The sequence below is a fragment of the Kogia breviceps genome, chromosome 2 (genome assembly GCF_026419965.1).
Source record: "Kogia breviceps isolate mKogBre1 chromosome 2, mKogBre1 haplotype 1, whole genome shotgun sequence".
Taxonomy (NCBI): Eukaryota; Metazoa; Chordata; class Mammalia; order Artiodactyla; family Physeteridae; genus Kogia; species Kogia breviceps.
The window spans coordinates 156820012-156839352 of NC_081311.1; the positions used below are offsets into that span (position 1 = coordinate 156820012).

The 19341-nt window shown below is 35.6% G+C and overlaps 1 protein-coding gene across 2 annotated transcripts in view; it reads right to left on the reverse strand.

Annotated features, from left to right (window-relative positions):
• The window catches only part of COL5A2 (collagen type V alpha 2 chain), a 367799-nt gene that overhangs the window by 5744 nt on the left and 342714 nt on the right, over nucleotides 1-19341 (reverse strand). For both annotated transcript variants that reach the window (XM_067026444.1, XM_059055227.2), the window contains 18 exons: nucleotides 18816-18923; nucleotides 18485-18538; nucleotides 16196-16249; nucleotides 15902-15955; nucleotides 15423-15476; nucleotides 14892-14999; nucleotides 14726-14779; nucleotides 14133-14186; nucleotides 13156-13317; nucleotides 12384-12491; nucleotides 11201-11308; nucleotides 9730-9783; nucleotides 7185-7292; nucleotides 6574-6627; nucleotides 4362-4469; nucleotides 3913-3966; nucleotides 2796-2903; nucleotides 588-879 (listed from right to left, as the gene is read on the reverse strand). In XM_067026444.1, coding sequence (XP_066882545.1) covers nucleotides 588-879; nucleotides 2796-2903; nucleotides 3913-3966; nucleotides 4362-4469; nucleotides 6574-6627; nucleotides 7185-7292; nucleotides 9730-9783; nucleotides 11201-11308; nucleotides 12384-12491; nucleotides 13156-13317; nucleotides 14133-14186; nucleotides 14726-14779; nucleotides 14892-14999; nucleotides 15423-15476; nucleotides 15902-15955; nucleotides 16196-16249; nucleotides 18485-18538; nucleotides 18816-18923 — 1696 coding nt within the window. The remainder of the gene's footprint in view (nucleotides 1-587; nucleotides 880-2795; nucleotides 2904-3912; nucleotides 3967-4361; nucleotides 4470-6573; nucleotides 6628-7184; nucleotides 7293-9729; nucleotides 9784-11200; nucleotides 11309-12383; nucleotides 12492-13155; nucleotides 13318-14132; nucleotides 14187-14725; nucleotides 14780-14891; nucleotides 15000-15422; nucleotides 15477-15901; nucleotides 15956-16195; nucleotides 16250-18484; nucleotides 18539-18815; nucleotides 18924-19341) is intronic.

A 19341-nucleotide genomic window follows, 5' to 3' on the forward strand; every position in this document is an offset into this window, starting at 1 on the left:
AGAATTTTGCAAACTTCAGGCATGGTATATACAACTAGAGAAAAAGACTATTTAATTCCAAAATATTTTATAACATAACTATAACATAATCCTGCAGCAGAGATTACTGAAGTGTGATTTGTAGAACAGTAAATGACATGAAAGGAATTCCATATTCGAATAAATTTGGGAAATAAAATGTATACTTTATTCTACTCTTGATGATCCAACTATATGTTAGCATATTAAATCCCTGAGAATTACTGAGGTAACCAAATATATTTAACCTTGCTTAAGCAAGTATTTTGGACATTTATATCACCACAAAATTATCAATATTTTAAGACTTCTGGATGGAAATGGAACTACCACCGTGAAATTGGATCATGAATAGGCTATGTCCTCAATTAAAGCGCTTAGCTTCTCACCCCCTAATTTTTCATATCATTGGCCATCCCCACCACTAAACCACAAACTCTGTGACTCTCCACCATTTTATCTCTTGTGTCTATCACTAAATAGAGAGTAAATAAAATATTTTGGAATGCACTGGAGAATTACACATCAGAAGCAATGAGCTTTGCTCAAATGGGCAGCTGTCTACTCACCGCTCTGCTTCGCAGAATGGCAAAGCTTTAAGTCATCACAAGTTCGGGCTGGGTGCTTTCTAGAGCCATCAGGGCTGCGCATGGTTTCGATCTGACTACTGAGTGACTTCAGGGTAGCATGCACCCCTGGGTCCGTTTTGTTTTTGTCATCAGGAGCTGCCTGATCTTCAGTAAACTCTGGAAGTGGATCTGGCATGCTCTCATCATAGTGCCCCATGATATCCCCAAGAGCAGCTGTAAGGTGGCCAGGGGGACCCGGAGGGCCAGGGGGACCAGGCTCGCCAGGAGGACCCTAATTTTAAAAAAAATTAGAAGTACATTTAACACATTTTTTTTGGTTTTTGTTTTTCTATTGGACGTAAAGGCATTGATGGGACTTGGTGCAAAGAGAGTTACAATGCAACACCCCAATGTGATGGTACTTGGGAGATCTGTGACTCATGCCCTTTTTAAACTAGATGGTTCTGGCCTGTGAACCTGTAACATGTAACATTCCAAGGGTGAGAAATGATGCATAATTGTTTTTCAGGCAACACATCTACAAGTTGGCATCTGAGGTAAATAAAGAGCAAAGCATAAAATATTTGCTTTGATGTTTACCCTTGAAGATGCAATACATTTTATGTTAAGAATATATAGATATGCACACTCATTTGCAAACTATTTTGGGCAAGGCACAACTAAAATGTTTTAAAAGGATTTATGGACAGAAGCTGAATGAGGATATGCAGAGGAGTTGTGGGTGCTAGTTCTATAAGACTACACATCAGCGCCAAGGAAATACACACAAGAAACACCCGCAAGAGAATTTCCCCGTATTTCCAAATAAGGGGGAAAGCACAGGACGTCTTTTTATGTGCATTAGTTAGTGTGTAGATCAAAATCCTCTATACTAAACAAAACTGGAGGAAGTTCTCTTTGCCCTTTTTATTAGCAAAAAATAAAGAGTTCTCTTACTTTTTTTTTTGCCAAACAAGAACTACTGGAGCAAAAGGGAGATAAGCACAAAAATTGGCAGAGGCTAGAAAAATGGATCCTCTTTATTAATTTCCTTCTGCATTTTCTTGAGAAAAAACTCAGCAACTTGAGAGAATTAACCAACAACCTGAAGATATGTGTGGTCCACATCTCTCGTGGGGAGTACAGTCCTGGCAGGCAGAAGGCTGGAGTTCTGTTACTGGCTCCGCCACTTGTTACATGGCTCTGGAAAGTTGCATCAACCTCTAGTGCAAACATTTCCTCGCTGTTAAGAGACTGTTAAATCTGTGGGTTTTTTTTTTTCCTTTAAGATCATATCATGATTCCATACATTCCTTTATGCTAATCTCAGGGGAGGAGATTTTTTTTCTGTCAAGGACCACTAAAATACAAGATAAAGTTAATCAAGAGCCACATAAGTCTGAGGTATTCCAATTCTGTGGCTGTTTTCCATTTAAAGATAGAGAAATAAACAAATAGAAAATATTCCTCTTGACCACAGGAAATGTAAAGCTATTCTTTCCATGTAATAAATGATAAATATTTGGCTTAATGGTATTGACAATAAAGGGCAGAGACAGAATAAAAAAAGGAAAATAAAACCAAAGAGGAAGAAACACCAGGGAGGGATGCATAAACTCATATACACACATGCACATACACACATGCAAGCATGGCAGATAGAGGAGACTGTTTCTTAAAGTTTGTTTTCTGAGAAGCCAAAGTCTAACTAAAGCAATTTTTATAGCTTTACATAATCCTCAAGTCAATACTACTAAAATATGTTATTAAAAGTTTTAATTGAAATCCTTTCTGAATTTCATTTTCAGTAAGTAACTCTTCGATTTCATATACTTCACTTTCCAGCATTTTCATGAATGAATGCATTAATCAAATCTCACATTTAGTCTATTGCCTTTTAAAGCAAAGCAACATTTCCAAAACTCTAGTTATAATACATTCATAACTTACTATTTGCTTTCATTGATATCACATGAAGTCAAGGCCTAGGTAGCTGGGACTCTGATTTTATATACTTTGAATAATCTGTATTAAAATGTTTGAAATAACTACTTATACAGACAAGCTCTTATGTGACTTTTAGACTTATTTTCAGGGTTCCCTGAAGTCTTTTGTCCATCATGCTGCACAGACATTCCTTAGACAGAATCCAAGCTATGAGAATCAATAGAATCAATCAATCACTTGCATACAAATCTGTGATTTTACCTCAGGGCCTGCTTCTCCGACACTGCCTCGTACACCCGGAGGCCCGATGGGCCCAAGTGGCCCAGGGTTTCCTTCTTTACCTGAAGGACCAACTGGGCCTGGAGGACCCTGTAAGCAACAAAGACTGTATTTTAGATTCTAGGAAGAAAATCTTTACAACACCTTTCTCTGATCAAAGAACTATTTCTTTATGGAATTATCACAGTGATTTCTCATATTTGTTTTCCTAATGACTAATAAATGGAATTCTAGCACTTTCTAATGTGTACTACTTCATCACACATGAATTTTCCACCAACCATGCAAGGTAAAAGACCAGTGTCAATTAAAAACGTGAATGGACTAGTCATCTACTTTTACTGGTAGGCATTGTTTCATCAAATTTCATGTATTGCACCTAACTAGAAATTCAATTAAGTAGGAGTAAGAAAATGACAGAAGGAGTGTCTGATATAAATTAAATTTGTGCACCTATACCCCAGAATCTCATCACATCCTAGTAATTTTGATACTGTTCTCAATTTTATGTGTGACTTGTTTGTACTATATTTAGATACAGCGGAATTTTTTTCTAATGATTTTCCTAAGTAATTATGTGTGTCAATTATCTTATGGCATTAATGACCTATTAGAGGCAGCATTAATACTAATGTAGAATTTCTATAAGCTTCAAATATTGGTTTCATTTTATGATTTGCTTCCTAGTTAGCCTTATGCCAACCATTTCTGAGGAACTATTACAATTACTTAAAGGAAAAAAATAAATCCAGCTTCAAAATCTATCTCCACTTCATGGTAAATCATATTATATCATTTCAAAGAGTACAATTAAATGGAAATTTCAATAAACACAGAGTAAGAAAATGAACTAACAGATGAGTATATCCACCCTAGGTAAGAGATTTTAATGTGGGCCCATGAAGTAATATGTCATATTTCAGGATATTTCTACTTAAAGGTAAATGCTGAATGGTTTGTCTCATATGTTTGCTGCCAGCTTCAGAGAACCGAGGCCAACTCCAACTTCAATACCATGAAAATGATACTGAAGCACTAACAGTATGCCACCAGGAGCATTATTATTTACATCTGCAACTTATTAAGTTTTGTTACTTACTCTTGGGCCAAATGGTCCTGGGATTCCAGCACTGCCTTGTTCACCATTGGGACCCTTAGTAGGAAAAAATAATGATGCCAAAATATTTATATCCTACGTTTTACCATTCTTAGCTTTTTCAAATGTCCTGTCATTGACTTTAGCAACATAAACTACTTTCATAAAGTCATCAACCTCTATAATGTTTCATGAGTTGACCAATACTAAAGACAACTGTAGGAGTAATGGTGCATATATCATTTTGCTTTATTTCTTTCCTACAAAATTACAGCAAATATATGAACAAGTATATTGGATAGCTAGGTAATTAGTTATTCATCGAGATATTCTTTGAAATGAAAATAAGATACAAAAAAACCCCATCCATTTTATAGACAAATAAATGTTCATGTCAAGATACCTGTGTATTCTCACATGCAGGGCAAATAATACTTAAAGGGATAACTTACAGGAGGTCCAGGAAGACCTTGAAGACCAGTAAAGCCTCTGTGACCCTTCTGACCTCGGTCACCTCGGTCTCCATGATCACCTTTGTCACCTCGAGGTCCTTGGGGTCCCTAGAAATAGGATCATAGCATGGATATTGCCTGTTGAGACTACAATTTACTATAATTTTACTTTGTGCAATTGTATTTGCTACAATTTTGGGTACTGAATTTTATATGAACTAATATATTTACTTATCTAAATAGTATTAGACCTAGGAATTTTTGTCTATTTTTCTCAAGGAATGAAGGTAATCGTTAAAATCATAAGATATATAATAATGCTTTCCTAAAGATTCAGTTTTTTAATGTTTATCCTACATTCAGGCTAAAATGAGGTATTTTAAAGTTTGATCTAGCCTAACTGAGACATTTTCCAAAGATTATATTTCACATATTTAGCTGATATCATTATGTAAAAATACTGCCACCATATATAGATTCTTTTAAATTAAAACGTGAGTTCTTATTTACTTATGTTAGTTCTAAGAATAAAATGTTTATTAAATTTGCATATGCAGATAAACGAACTAGATATGAGCTGGGACTATGTTAAGAAATTGTCCATATTTGAAAGTTGCAGAGGGAGTAGATCTTAAAAGTTCTACCACAAGAAAATAAAATTTGCAACTATGTGGGATTATGGATGTTAACTAAACTTACTGTGGTAATCATTTCACAATATACACCTACATCAAATCATTATTACCTTAAACAAGTACAGTGTTATATGTCAATTACATCTCAATAAAACTGGTGGAAAAATAAGAAATTGGCAAAAACTTGTTTGAACAAATGAAAGAGGAATATCATCATTGAGCCACTCTCTTCTAAAGAAAACACAAAGAACTCTATGTTATCCTCATATCTGCAATCTAAATCAATCAACCCTGATCCTGAGAAACTAAACAAAAAGCAATAGTTGAGAATTTAACTGTGGGACAGAAGCTACACCAAGAAGTGAAAATTATCTGATCAATCTTATCAGTCACAGACTTTTTCTTTGTAAAAGTCTCAGGTAGTAAAGGCAGCTCCAAGGGTCTAGTGGTTCACAGTAAACTGACAAGTAACACAGGGTCACCTACTACAGGGAAAGCTTCTGTTGTCTTTAAAGTTTTTCTAAAAGAGAATTGAAATTCTATCAATCTGACTTTGGAGAATGGAAGATACTATCAAATAGACTGGCTCTCAGGTTAACTTGTCCGTTATTAGTTTTTTGTTCTTATTTTGTTTGCTTCTTATTTTTTAAATTGGATATCCTAATTGTCAAACAGTACGAGAATCTTTTTTATAATAAAAACAAGACTACATCTCAGTAACTTTTACATATTGTATAAAACAATGTAAATTTAAATACTAAAATCAGTTTGAATGTTTTTATAATGTCAGAAAGGTTATGTTATTTTAGGGATGCCCCCAAATTTCATAATTAAAATAAACTAAACCAGAAAGCACCTATTTAAATTATTCACTAGAGTTCATTTAATCATGGAAAACAAATTGTAACTGGTTAGAAAACCATTCACTTGACATGCCATGTAACTATAAAATCTTCTCTAGCTTAGCTCAAATCAAAGCTGAGAATGATGATTTAATAATAGGTCATAATTTTAAGGCTATAATTGTTCTTCATGAATATAGATATTGATATTGAATACAGATATTGATTTACATAATGGGTGTGAAAGAAACATGACCTATTAGACTGCCTGTAAGAGATGATTCACTCATGATAAGACATCAATATAATAATCATTAACCTCGAAGCAATTGCAAAGAGCAAAAAATCAGAACATGGGCAGGGCAGTCTAGTTGAAAATAAAATATATTTGAATAGTACTTTTCAAGTTTACAAAGAGCTTTCAAACCCATTTTCCTATGTAATTTTTAGAAAATCTCAGAGAATGGCACTATTTCTCCTGTTATTTTGGGAGAAAATTGTGACTCTAGAAGTCTTAATTGATTATTGAAATAATTTGTAGTTAAATTCAGAGGAGCTATGTTAACGTTATAAAAATAAATATAAACTCCTGGGTATCATTTTAAATCAACATTTTGTTGAAAGCTTGAAGAATCTGGTAATTTTCACTTATGAGTCTTAAATTGTACTTCTTCTTTGGGAGTATATTTTACGTAAGACATATATTTAAAAAAACAACAACAACAGAGAACTTACAAGTAAGCCACGTTTCCCAGCTCGACCAGGTGGTCCAATAGGACCCCGAGAACCCTAGAAGAAATTTTCATAGATATTAATACAAAAATATGGATGTATTATATAGATATAGAATTCAAGAATATATGTTTGTAGTTGAATACTTATATATGTGTATGTGTGTATCTAAGTGTATAGTTCTATGACTAATTAATTAAAACCAGGCTGAAGTCTCTAGGTATAAGAATGTGCTCACTATAACCCCAATGACATTTCTATACTCGATTTTATCAATGGTCTTCACTGAATGAAAATCATCTTAGTTGTTTACATAAGACATCACTTGCTTAAATTTAACATGATACATCCTTATTACATTTCCTGTAAACAACAACATTTTTAGATGATGAAAGTCAAAGCATCAGGATTTTTGAATACCTATTAGAAATCAAATTTTTAAGACAAAAAACATTAATTCCTAATTGACTGTTTATCATTCGTTGTTTAGAGTACTTAACCAAACACACGTCATTGAATGCGTGCATATATGTAGCTCATAATACAGTATGTGGATGTTTATAACTGTGAAACTGTGTGAAACTGTTTATAAGTGTGAAACTGACTCTCCTTACCGGATCTCCTCTTTGTCCTGCATCTCCTGGGGCACCAACGGGACCAGGAGTTCCAGGTCCACCCTGAGAGCCTGGCAGACCTGCAGGCCCAGGGTCTCCACGATCCCCCTGACAAGAAAACCATGATATTATCTTTTTAATATTAATTCTAAAACAGCCATATTCTATATGCTCATACTATTCATGAGAAGGAAAAATATAACTTTTAAAAACATATTTTATTTATTATTTTACTAATATTTTACTTAAATATTTTAACTATATTTGCTTATTAATAAATCAAACTGAAAAGAATGAGATATTTTCCCCCAATTTCATCCCTCCCCTCACTCTCACCCTATTATTCCCATAGTCAAGATTGCTGGACTATAGGAGTGGTCACCTCCAGAATTCAGCATGTTTCTTAAACCAATAAGCCTTCCAACTGGGATATCCATGCACTTGGTATAAACAAAAACTTTCCAAAGAGTGTAAAAACAGGGAAAATTCTAAGGAAAGCACTTTCCAGATTTTCAACTTCATATGTGTTCTTTCAGAAAACTGACTTGGAGCATCCTTCCCTACTTCCTCTCTAGTAATCACCCTTCTCCCATTTTATGAAATAAAAGCAGATATCATACAATCTGCAATCTTATTATGGCGCAGTGCTTCGAAGAATAAACACCACTGGGCATCAAACTAAGGGACTTTTCCAGAATGCACAGTTCACTTGAGAATAAAGCAAAGAGGTATTCAGGAAGAAAGAGGCGGCTCCTTATTTGACCCAGATGACCCCATTATGACAAGGCTCCAAATCTTACTTGTCTCTTTAAGTCAGAGATGAGATTATTGTTACGTGGACATGTATTAATATAATTATTTGACTTGAGAAACGGAGTCAGACCTTTTTTCTGACAGAAGTTAAGTCTTATTTGACTGATTAGTTTGGCAACCAGGATAATCTCTGGCAATTAGGTTAGAGAATTGATACATAATACATCGAATAAGCTGAATTGGCAACTCCAAGATGGTGAAAAAAAATATATTGAAAGCACATGTACATTTAGAATGTACTAAGAATTACCTCATTTGCAACTATTAAAACTTGTGATTAAAATAAAATGTGATGGCAACTTAAATTATACATAGGGGTTCACAGAGTTTCAAAATTATATCAGGGTGGGCTTCCCTGGTGGCGCAGTGGTTGAGAATCCGCCTGCCGATGCAGGAGACACGGGTTCGTGCCCTGGTCCGGGAAGATCCCACATGCCGCGGAGCGGCTAAGCCCCTGAGCCATGGCCGCTGAGCCTGCGCGTCCGGAGCCTGTGCTCCGCAACGGGAGAGGCCACAACAGTGAGAGGCCCGCATACCGCAAAAAAAAAAAAAAAAAAAAAAAATTATATCAGGGGTACATCAGCAAAATCTTTGAAGACTACCACACTGGACAATATATTACCGACTGAGGAGAAAAACCCAGATGCCAAGAGAATTTGCATTCCCTGGCTTTACGGTAGATGGAGGGGAGTGGCGGTACCCCAAGATTCCTCAAAACTCTTTCTTCCCCTCTCTTTGAGTGCCTACTAGATACTTTAAACACGTTATTTGAAACACAAATGCCCAGTGGTATAGGTACTAATCATATTTAAAGTATTTGAAAATTGAGGTTCAGAAAATATGTTCAAGAGCACATAGCTAGTTACTTAAAGAATCAAGATTCCAATCCAGGTCTCTCTGGTTTCAAAGCCCATTCTGCTACATGATGAGCTCCTGGAGTGGAAAAGAGCCTCTGCATCATAATAGACATTAGAGAGGGTTTTTGTTTTTGCCTTCCATTTACTACTATGTAGTCAGAGACAACTGTGTGACTGCCCAAAGGGACTAGAGTTTCAGATAAAGTTGGGGATATTTTCAGTTCAGCCCATGTCTAATTTAAAAACACATAATGAAATATACAATATTTAGAAAGACATGGTTTATTTCCTCATGGGGCATTCACTTTAGGAGGTGAGTAGAGAAATTTAGATGTTACACAGCTCATTTGTGCTGCCATACTTTTGTGAATGAGTTTGAAATTTAGACTATTTCATATGTATCCTCATCCAAAGCCTCATGGTGCACCTTTTCCTACTGTTAATTAAAAAAATGCCAGCTCACTTGGCTGTGTATTCAAACTTTCATTTGTAAGATCTACTCAAGGGCTTCCCTGGTGGCGCAGTGGTTGAGAGTCCGCCTGCCGATGTGGGGAATGCAGGTTCGTGCCCCGGTCCGGGAGGATCCCGCATGCCGCGGAGCGGCTAGGCCCGTGGGCCATGGCCGCTGGGCCTGTGCGTCCGGAGCCTGTGCTCCGTGGCGGGAAGGGCCTCAGCGGTGGGAGGCCCGCGTACCGCAAAAAAAAAAAAAAAAAGATCTGCTCAAATTATGATATTACAAAAAAGATTGTTACAATCAGAAATTTCAGGGCTGCATTGGAGCTATGAGAAGAAAGAGTAGCTTTTTACAATTTAGTATTACAAAGATTTCAAATTTACATTATTCCAGATTTTTTAATCAGTGAAATTGCCCTTACACGTTCTCCAACAGCACCATCCCGTCCTGGAGTTCCATCATTACCAGCTGGACCCTATAAAGAATCATATTTGAAAAATGAATTAACTGAGTAATAAAAAATCACATTCCAATTGCCAGAAAAATTACAGCATGTTTTCCACTTCTTTTCCATATTATAAATTAGCATTTATGGAAATTTCAGAAGAAGAAAGTCTTCTGCCATCTTTCTATTACTTTGATTTGCCTGTAAAATTATTAACACATTCTTACATTTTTGGTGCCAACTTTAAATGCAGTTTTATTTAAGACACTATTTTCCACTTACACTTCAGTGCTTATAAAGTGCAATGTTATTTCCTTTCCCCGCGTACATATTTCATATTCAAGTATTAAGAATGCCCAGTTATTTACTATAGCAGCTCAATGTTTAAACTGTCCTGGAATTTGCTACAAATATGGGCTCTTCAATGTTTGGTGTGAAACAGTACTAAATCTATGCTCAGGTTGGCTTAATCAACCTCTTCAATGGTGGGCCCAGTGGAGGAGCTCCATCCACCACCAGAGAAGCCCCCAGACATTCCTCCTGGCGTGCCTTCTGCACTAAGTCTAAATTCTTCATTTCTGTTTTTTATTTTTAAAAAAGAAAAAGTATTCAAATTCTTCTAAATAAACAGACAACAACTACATTCCTGGTATTTTATGTTTTGTTTATATTATCAGTGAATGGTTTTCCTCACATTTACCTACCCAGATAATATCCTTAAAGTTTAAAGTAAATATCTGTGTTTAGATATTAAATTACTTTAAAAAATATATAGTCTTCTTTTCCTATTTTATTTTGATTTTTTTCAGAACTATATTTTTACCATTTGAGCAAAAATTGCTTTGAAAGGCATTAATTGTTTCTTTCAAGAAAATGTGACACTAAATGTTTGGTGATTTACTCATTAAAGCACTGAACAGAGGAAATTCCAAGCTATAATTTCTCAAATCACCTTTCAAAAGCTGATTTCCTCTCAAGAGAGCCTAAGGGAACATGATCTCCATAATGTAACTTTATAGGGATATGTAAGTAAAAGCATCTCTACTTACTTTGCCCTCTTCACAAGCTGTAACAATTATATTAATCCTATCACCATAAAACTTGGCAATTTTGACAAATATGCCATTACAGAATGAAATAATAATAAGAGAAAAGGTAAATGGTTGTGTCCTTTCACCTTCAAAATAATTTGGCAACAACGTAAATCAACTAAAATACTTGGCTCCAGACTAGATGAAAGTCAGTGCAAGACACAAATCTTACTACTTTTTCTTATGTCATCATTTAGTCAACTCTCTAGGCAAGAACACATCAAGAAACATCACTAGGAAACTTCCTTCAGGTCAAATGTACAATTTCTAAATTTCTAAATTGACTTCTAAATTTAAAAAATGTCCCTGGAACACCCAGATGAGGAAGGGAGAGGGATTTTCACTGTAGTACTCACTTCAGGTCCTGGTTCTCCCACAGGGCCATTTGAGCCTGGGGGCCCCACCGGTCCAGGCGGGCCTTTATCTCCTGGTGCACCAGTTGGTCCTACTTTTCCTGGTGTGCCCTGAAATAAAAGTATAAATATGTCCACCACTTCTGAAGAAGTTTAAGGAGGCCAGTTCACATAAAGGCTACATTTATTCAAATGGCACCCCAGTCCCTCCTTCTATAGTAATAATTGTCCATTATCCCACAACACTCATGTCACTATAGTGCCTTCCCAGAGGCATGTGCACTTCTTATCACACTCATCCTGACATACCAAAGGGAATAAAAAGTATCCTTTGTACCAATTCAGGTTCATTTTGGTTTCTAATCTGATGTATCATTGTCATTTCTGGATGCCCTTCTTGAATCTGTGTCACTAGTAAGACTTGCTCATCCTTATTCATTTCTGCTTTGTCTCTGCTCACTTTACTTCTATATCCTAGCACTTTGGTCTCAGTATTGAGAGATTTTACTTCCAGGTTCCTCGGCTCACTCCTGATAACAATAAGACAGCCCTTAACTCCCGGTTTTCTGGTTTCACATCTCCACCCATATGTCCCCAGTTCCAAGGTCCCAGCAGTAAATCTCTCTGTCTACATTCCATATAAAAACACCATTTTTGTTCTCAAGCATGTAAACTTTCAGCAGTAAAATTTAGTCTCTTCAAAGCTAACAGCGAGTTAAACTTTTATCCATACTCCAGGGAATATGAAATTCTTAGCACCCTCCAGGGAACAGGAGATTACTTTCAGAATCCTTCTTTATTGTTCACCCCACTTTCACCTCCAATATTACTTTAGTTCAACTACTTCTTCCCTTTGATGGTTTATGAAAACTTACTCTCTCAACTGTGAAATATGAGTGTTTCTGTTAGGCATGTTTATTTTAAAAGAGGCTACCTACTCACCAGGAGACTATCCCCCTTCTCTAGCTCCATGGATATTTTTAATCTTTGAAGAAAGATTTAGAGTCACCAAAAATCTATATCCTTATTTGTCTACTTCTCTAGTCCCCAGGGTTAAATAACTATATTTTTCAAGGACTTTCTAAGGTACTTAAGTAAAGAATTTGACATTTAAAGTCAAAAGGTTTTTAAGATACTCAGAATCTGTGTCTAAAAAAGACTTCAAATCTATTGCACAGCTACTCACTGCTGGGCCTGGAAGGCCGGGCATCCCTCGCTCTCCACGCTGCCCCGGCATGCCGACGATTCCTCTTTGCCCAGTAGTTCCAGCTGGGCCAGGGGGACCATCTGGACCCTAATTTTGAGAACAAACTATAATGAGAAATTCTCCAGGGAAAACTATATGCAAGCACTTTACAATACATCACAGCTTTACAGGTTTTTTGGTATGAGAAAAAGTTCTCTGTTCCATAAAACCACACTATGTATGCGTAGTCAAAATGTGTAATCCACACTGAGCCTCTAACATTATTTAAAGGGGAGAATGGCTCATTTAGTTGGAAAGGAACTTGAAAATTAATGTGAATATTAGTAGAATAAAAGAGGTAACTATTCAGGCAAATATTTTTCCCCTTTTTAAAATGACAAGAAAAAATTTAAAACAAAGAAATAGGGCTCTGTCTAAACATATTAATGTTGAGGCATTTGGATATTAAATAAAATAGTTTGGTTTAAAAAAAGGTTCTTCATTCAATACAGATATTTAACAAAAAAATGTTTCCTTGTTTAGTTTCTGAATACCATATCCATGACTATTATATTTTTATATCTGTATATATACTTTTTCCTAGAGCACAGAATTATAAATTAAAAACCTATAGGGCATAATGCATTTAAAGGATTATGAAAGTGCTCAGCATAATATATATAAACAGTTTCTCTGTGGCAGTAATTCTTATGAATTTCTACTAGTAAATATCTCAGTTAGAGGTGGTCTAGAACAAAGATTCCAAACTTACAGGTTGCCCATCTTCTCCTGGGTCCCCTTTGTCTCCTGGGCCACCAGGGGGGCCAGCTGGTCCTCGATCTCCTACTCGTCCGTGAGAGCCGGGGTCCCCACGAAGACCTGGAGGTCCCTCCTTCCCAGGTTCCCCTAAGGGCCCTGCAGGTCCTGGAGCTCCCTAGTACAACATAGAAAGAGACTCAGGAGGGCAAAGTGGAAGCCATGTTAGAAGACCTAATGTGATGGTCTCTGCCTCAGAGGCAGATTCCGAAGCCTCACAGGTCCATTTTTCCTGTTAGATGATCACTCAGTGGATTTAAACAAAAATAAAAAACACAACTGCCACACAGCTGATTCATTTCCCAGAGGAAAATCTAAATTATTTGCAGACAATTACCTTTTAGTCATTATTAAAAGTGTGCTGACAATATTGAAAAATCAACTATACTTCAATTAAAAAATAAAAAATAAAAGTAAAGTGATTTGGAATTGCAAAAAAAAAGTGTGTTGAAGTTAACTTGAACTTTCAAAGTCCATAAGGCTCTGCCCCAACAACGAGTACATAATTTGATATTTTATTCTGTCTGACCTGATCTTATAATGAAAGAATAACTTTTATTAAAGATGATTTCAGAGATTCTTCCTAACTGAAAAGAATTATTGTTAGCACACAATACTGTTACTATTTAGTACCCAAATGAAGTAACAGTCAAACATTGGGGCTTGAAAGGATTTGCAAATAAGCTCCTCCAGGAAACACTGGATGATTAAAGAAGGATCTGCTTGACAACATACCACTATGAATTATTGGGACAAGAGTTGTCAACATGGGATAACAACTAATTAAGGGATTAAACAAAAGAACTAATAATAACGTAATTAAATATATGTGTGTATCATTATAATATGTACATATGTATGTGTTTGTGTGTATTTTTATGTGTGTGTAAAATTACTCCACTATCAATGATTTCAATTACTGAATCGACTTACAGTAGGACCTGGAGGTCCAACTCTGCCAGCAGAACCAGGAAATCCTGTAGCACCCTAGAAATATAACATCATATAAGCAATTTTAAAATAAAAATTAATTCTATATACTTTCTAGGGATTATTGATTTTACAGGGATACTTAGGCCTTTATATTCCTCTCATTATGACCAATATATATTTTTTCTTTTATTCTATGTTTTTTGGAATGGATCTGGATTAATTGATAGGAAGGATACTATTTTTCTCTTTCCACTTTCCATTTATCTTGAATACATACAAGTATATTGAAGGCAAGGGCTAGAATCACATTAATATTGTATATAACAGAACTATACAAAGTGCTTTGACATTATTCATTCCCTCTTCCATAGGTAATATATTATTTATGTTACATATGAGGCAGCTGGGTCTCCAAGATCAAAAAACTAATTTTAACCCAGATCTCCATCAAAGTTAAGTGCTCTTTCCACTACTGTATAGTTATACAACTAAAAATTTGTTGTTACGGGCTCAAATGAACTTTAAAATGGCTATAAAGTAATAGGTATCTGTGACTAGCTGTGTGTAATTCCCAGAGCTTCAAACCAACTTACAGGTGGACCCTGAGTTCCTCGACCACCTTTTAGTCCAGGAACGCCATTAGGACCCTAAATAGAATGAAACAAACAAAAGATCGCTATAGGATAGACAGATGGTCTCAACACAAGGTCAAACAGTGGGCACAGGACTCAAGTTGTGTCTTTTTTATTTGAAACTTACATGAGGGCCTGGGGATCCTGCTAGACCTTGTGGTCCAGGAGAGCCAGCATCGCCCTTCTGTCCTGGCTCTCCAGGTTCACCTTTTACTCCAGGCTGCCCATCAGGACCCTACATTAATTGAACAAATAAGCAATTGATTATAACACTTATAGACATATTATTTCATGATAATTATTCCTAACATATCATTTATTCATATATGGTATAATGGTGCTTTGAAATCAGTATAAAAGCATAGAAGAAAAAAAAAAACGCCCTGATAAGATCTTTGAAGACAGTCTGAAAAAATGTTATGCCACCACATTTTTATTATAACAAATAAGTATATAATTCAATATAATGCAAATTCATCCATTTTGGGGCCAGTTCATGATAAAAATGTATTAAAAATGAGAATATTGCCTAGAAAACTATAAGTTTTTCAGAATCTTGAATATACCTTCAAAACACATGACAACAATAAGTAATTAAGTTCATTGCTCTAACAAGAGGAATGTTTGTTTGTAAATTAGGGATATTTGAAACTCATACCTGGGGTCCAGCAAAACCAACGGCTCCAGTTGGGCCATTTTCACCACGAGAACCCTAGAAGAAGACAAACATTACTGTAGCTTTCACACATTATTCTAAATAGGAACAGTATTTTAAAGTGCAATTATATAAATTTGTAGTGTCTTGAAATCTACATATAGAGAAAGTAGACATATTGCTTGAGGAGGACTCTTAAGCGTGATGTAAAGATAAGGGTCATAGAAGAAATTTTCCAAGGCCCAAAGTCTCAAAAAAGCTTCTAATTACTTAGTAAACGAGCTGCCTACCTAGACTTAATAGATTGTACAGAAATAATGCAATGATTTTTTTTAAGTTTAATGAGAATAGTAAAAGGTGAAAACCAGGAAGTTAAAAGTAACCTAATCCAACAGGCATGGTTTTATAAATATCAAGACAAAATGAGGAATTGTTTTACTGCTCAAGCTCATACTAAAGAACATCAAAATACTGTCACTTACAGGATTCCCACGGGAGCCAGGTGGGCCAACTAAACCTCGAGGGCCAGGTTCTCCCTAGAAAGCAGATTTTAGATTGTTATTGTCCAAAGCAGTGGCAGTTATTGTCCAAAGCAGTTATTGTCCAAAACAGTACAACTGTAGGATTTGGGCCCTATGTGTAGGGCGGATGGGAGGAGAACTCTGAGATGATCTAGTCCAACTGTTAAATTTTATGAAAGAGAAAACATTATGAAAAAGATTCAGCATTCAAATCTCAGGATTTCAAGTCCACAAAATAACAACTTGTGACATTACCTTTTCTCCAGTAGGACCTGAAGGACCAGGAGGACCCAAGGGACCCGGAAGACCCTGTCAATTAACATAACATAGGCATACTGAGGAAAAGAATGCACAGAAATCTCCATGTTTAAACAAACTAACAAAGAAGGGACTATTTTGTTACAGCTGACTGCTTTTGTAAAACATTACCTGTAATAAATGATATAACTGTATATTCTCAGTATTTTATATAGTCTGAAACAATTTCCAATGGATTTTCTCCACAAAATGTTTTAATCTCATTCATCCAACTCAACTCCTCCATATATAACACCATCTTCAAACATTAGTATGAAATTAGTGCTACCCTTCAATAGTGTTTCTGTGCTTCTTAGCTTATTTAATTTTGCTAATACTTATTTGAAATGTGACAATAGATTGAAGAGGCTTTTCTTCTTTTGTGTAGAACACTATATTCTTAAATTATACTAGTGAAATATCACTCCTTTATTTTTAAAAAAAAGTGAAATTCTACTAAAGCACTCAGTTTTCCGCATTCCCCTGAGATGAAAAGGAGTTGCACTACCCCACTATACTGAAGATGATGGTGTTCTTTGGCTCAGAATGTAGGGGCGCTACCACATGGGGTTTTCTTGACATGAGGTTACAATCTTTAAGCTGCTGCACTGTATTGGAATCCTTCCTAAGACAGGTTTTCTCTCTGATATTTGTGTATTGCCTCTTCACAAGCCGCCCAGATATTCTTTTGTCATTTAATTTCTGTATGCATTACTGCAGAAACTTTAGGAACAAAATGACTTTTTAATTCTATATATGTGACAAGAACATGAGAAAACTGTGATCTTAAATTCTCTAGATCTATAATGAAACAATGTTCTGCCATCCATTTACCTAATATACTTCCTTAAAGGATTTGATTAAATATAAAGGTGACTTCATTACATTCACATTTTTTTCATACAGAAAAAGTGATTCATTTTTTTTCCTTTACCATGAGATCACAGCAAATGCTCTGCTCTGCTTCTTCCCTAAAACAACATATTTCCCTCACTAAAAATGAAGCAGTCATTGCTTAAATCTTGATCCTATTGCATTGCATTTTCATAGTTCAAAGGAACAATAGATATGTATTTCATCTTTCTCCTTAAAATAAATTGTCAATGAATCTCTCCTTCAAACAGCACTTCACTACTTACTGTGCACTCCAGACCAACCAAGATGTGAAATACAAACAATAAACCGTATTTACTTAGACCACTTTTTGAAATATTAAATCAAATATTAGATTTAGTTAAAAGGCAAGACATATTTTGAGTTCATAATTTGCTAAACTAAGTGTTTCACCCTTAATTAGCTTTCCAGAAAAAGAAAAAAAGGGATAATTACCACTAAGGTTAAAACTTTTCTATAATTTACTTTATTACTTTAATCAAAAGTTAATATAATCAATATATTAACAGTGGCTCAATGGACAGAATCGAAATATTAACAGTGGTTCAGTGTCATCACTTTTTTAATAGTATAACGGCTATTGTCAGGACACAGAATGACAACTAACAGCAAACCATGTCATACTGAACCAGAAACTATTTATCAAATATCAGGAACTATTTCCAGGAAATGTTGACTGTCTGAGCAACTGTAACTACCTGCTCTTACCTGAGAGGATCATTCATGTCTGAAAATATATTTTCAGTCTAATTGTCTGATTATCCTTAGAATTGCAAATACATTCTATTTTTAAGGACATAAAGCTTGTTAAATGTCAATTTCTGGAAGGATATTAAACAATCCTTCTTTGCATTTCACTTATTCAGCCTCTTTATCAATGAAAGCATTAATGACGATTCATCATGCAGTAATTTTTTCACCCCTAACATCTAGTATATTGAGAAACATTTGCCACACCTTTGGCTACTCTGTAAAACTCTACTTGCCTGCACTGGAAATGAGGTCTAAGGCAACTCATTAGATCAGCATTTTAATAAAAATAAACATTGCCTATGAAATAAAAAGATAATAAAGATAAAGAGGGCTCCACCGCTTAAAGCACCAATCTCATATGCACAATAAAAATGTGTCTACTTCATTCTCTCAATAATGACTATATTTTGGCTTGTTCTAATTCAAGGTAAGCAAAATGAATATCTGTGGTCCATCAGTGTCAAATCTCAGATCTCATCATCCTCCTAATCCTGACAACCATGGAAACATGAACCTTATTTTTAAAAGTTCAGGCAAATTCATACGATAGTGATGTTGTTGATTCCTGGCCCAGCTGCTGAAAGGAATGATTTCACTTACTCTTGCTCCATCATTTCCAGCTGTGCCTTCAGAACCTTTCTCTCCTATGCCACCCTGGGAAAACACACAAAACACCATTTAATCATTTAATTGGATTTTTCCTACACTTGCATGGAAACTTCATGAGAGCAGGGACTTCTCTCTAATGTTCACAGCTGTATCCCCTTGAGCCTAGAACAATGCCTGGGACTGAACATTTTCTAAGTACACATATACTGAAAGAATAAATGAATGAATGACTTGTGACTTAGGGTGGTAGAAGTAAAAGTCTGCCCAGGAAACCACTAACAGTAGAAAGTGTAAATGGATGAACTAAACAAACCAAACTTACTCTGTCACCCTTGGGACCAGGAGTTCCTGCAATTCCTCTTTCTCCCGGCATACCTTGAAGACCAGGTGGGCCTGTATCTCCAGGGGTCCCAGTTGGTCCTGGACTGCCCTGAAATGAACAAACAATAAGTAAGCTCACCTATATATTAAGGTTGAAACAATATGAAATTCCTGTTTTGGTAAATCAAAAATAGTAGAATCTTGGCAACTTCATATGGTTCAACCTAGTGCTTATATTTTTAATTTGGGAAAATTAACTTTGAGTTCATTTTAAAAAAATCAGATCTTGCTGTTTTGACTGTTGATTTGTTTTCAACATTCTCTTTGGAGAAATTGGGTACCGATTCAAATAAAAATGATAGAATTGCCTTTTTATTTTCTTTTTTTGGCAACATCATAGGGATTCTAATAAAAAAAGAAGACATCACATTTAGAGAGTATTCCGTTCTCTCTCTAAAGAACCCATGATATGGTTTCCGCAGAGCTGGAACTCCCAGCTCGGGGTCTCTTCCCTCCGCCGTCATGGA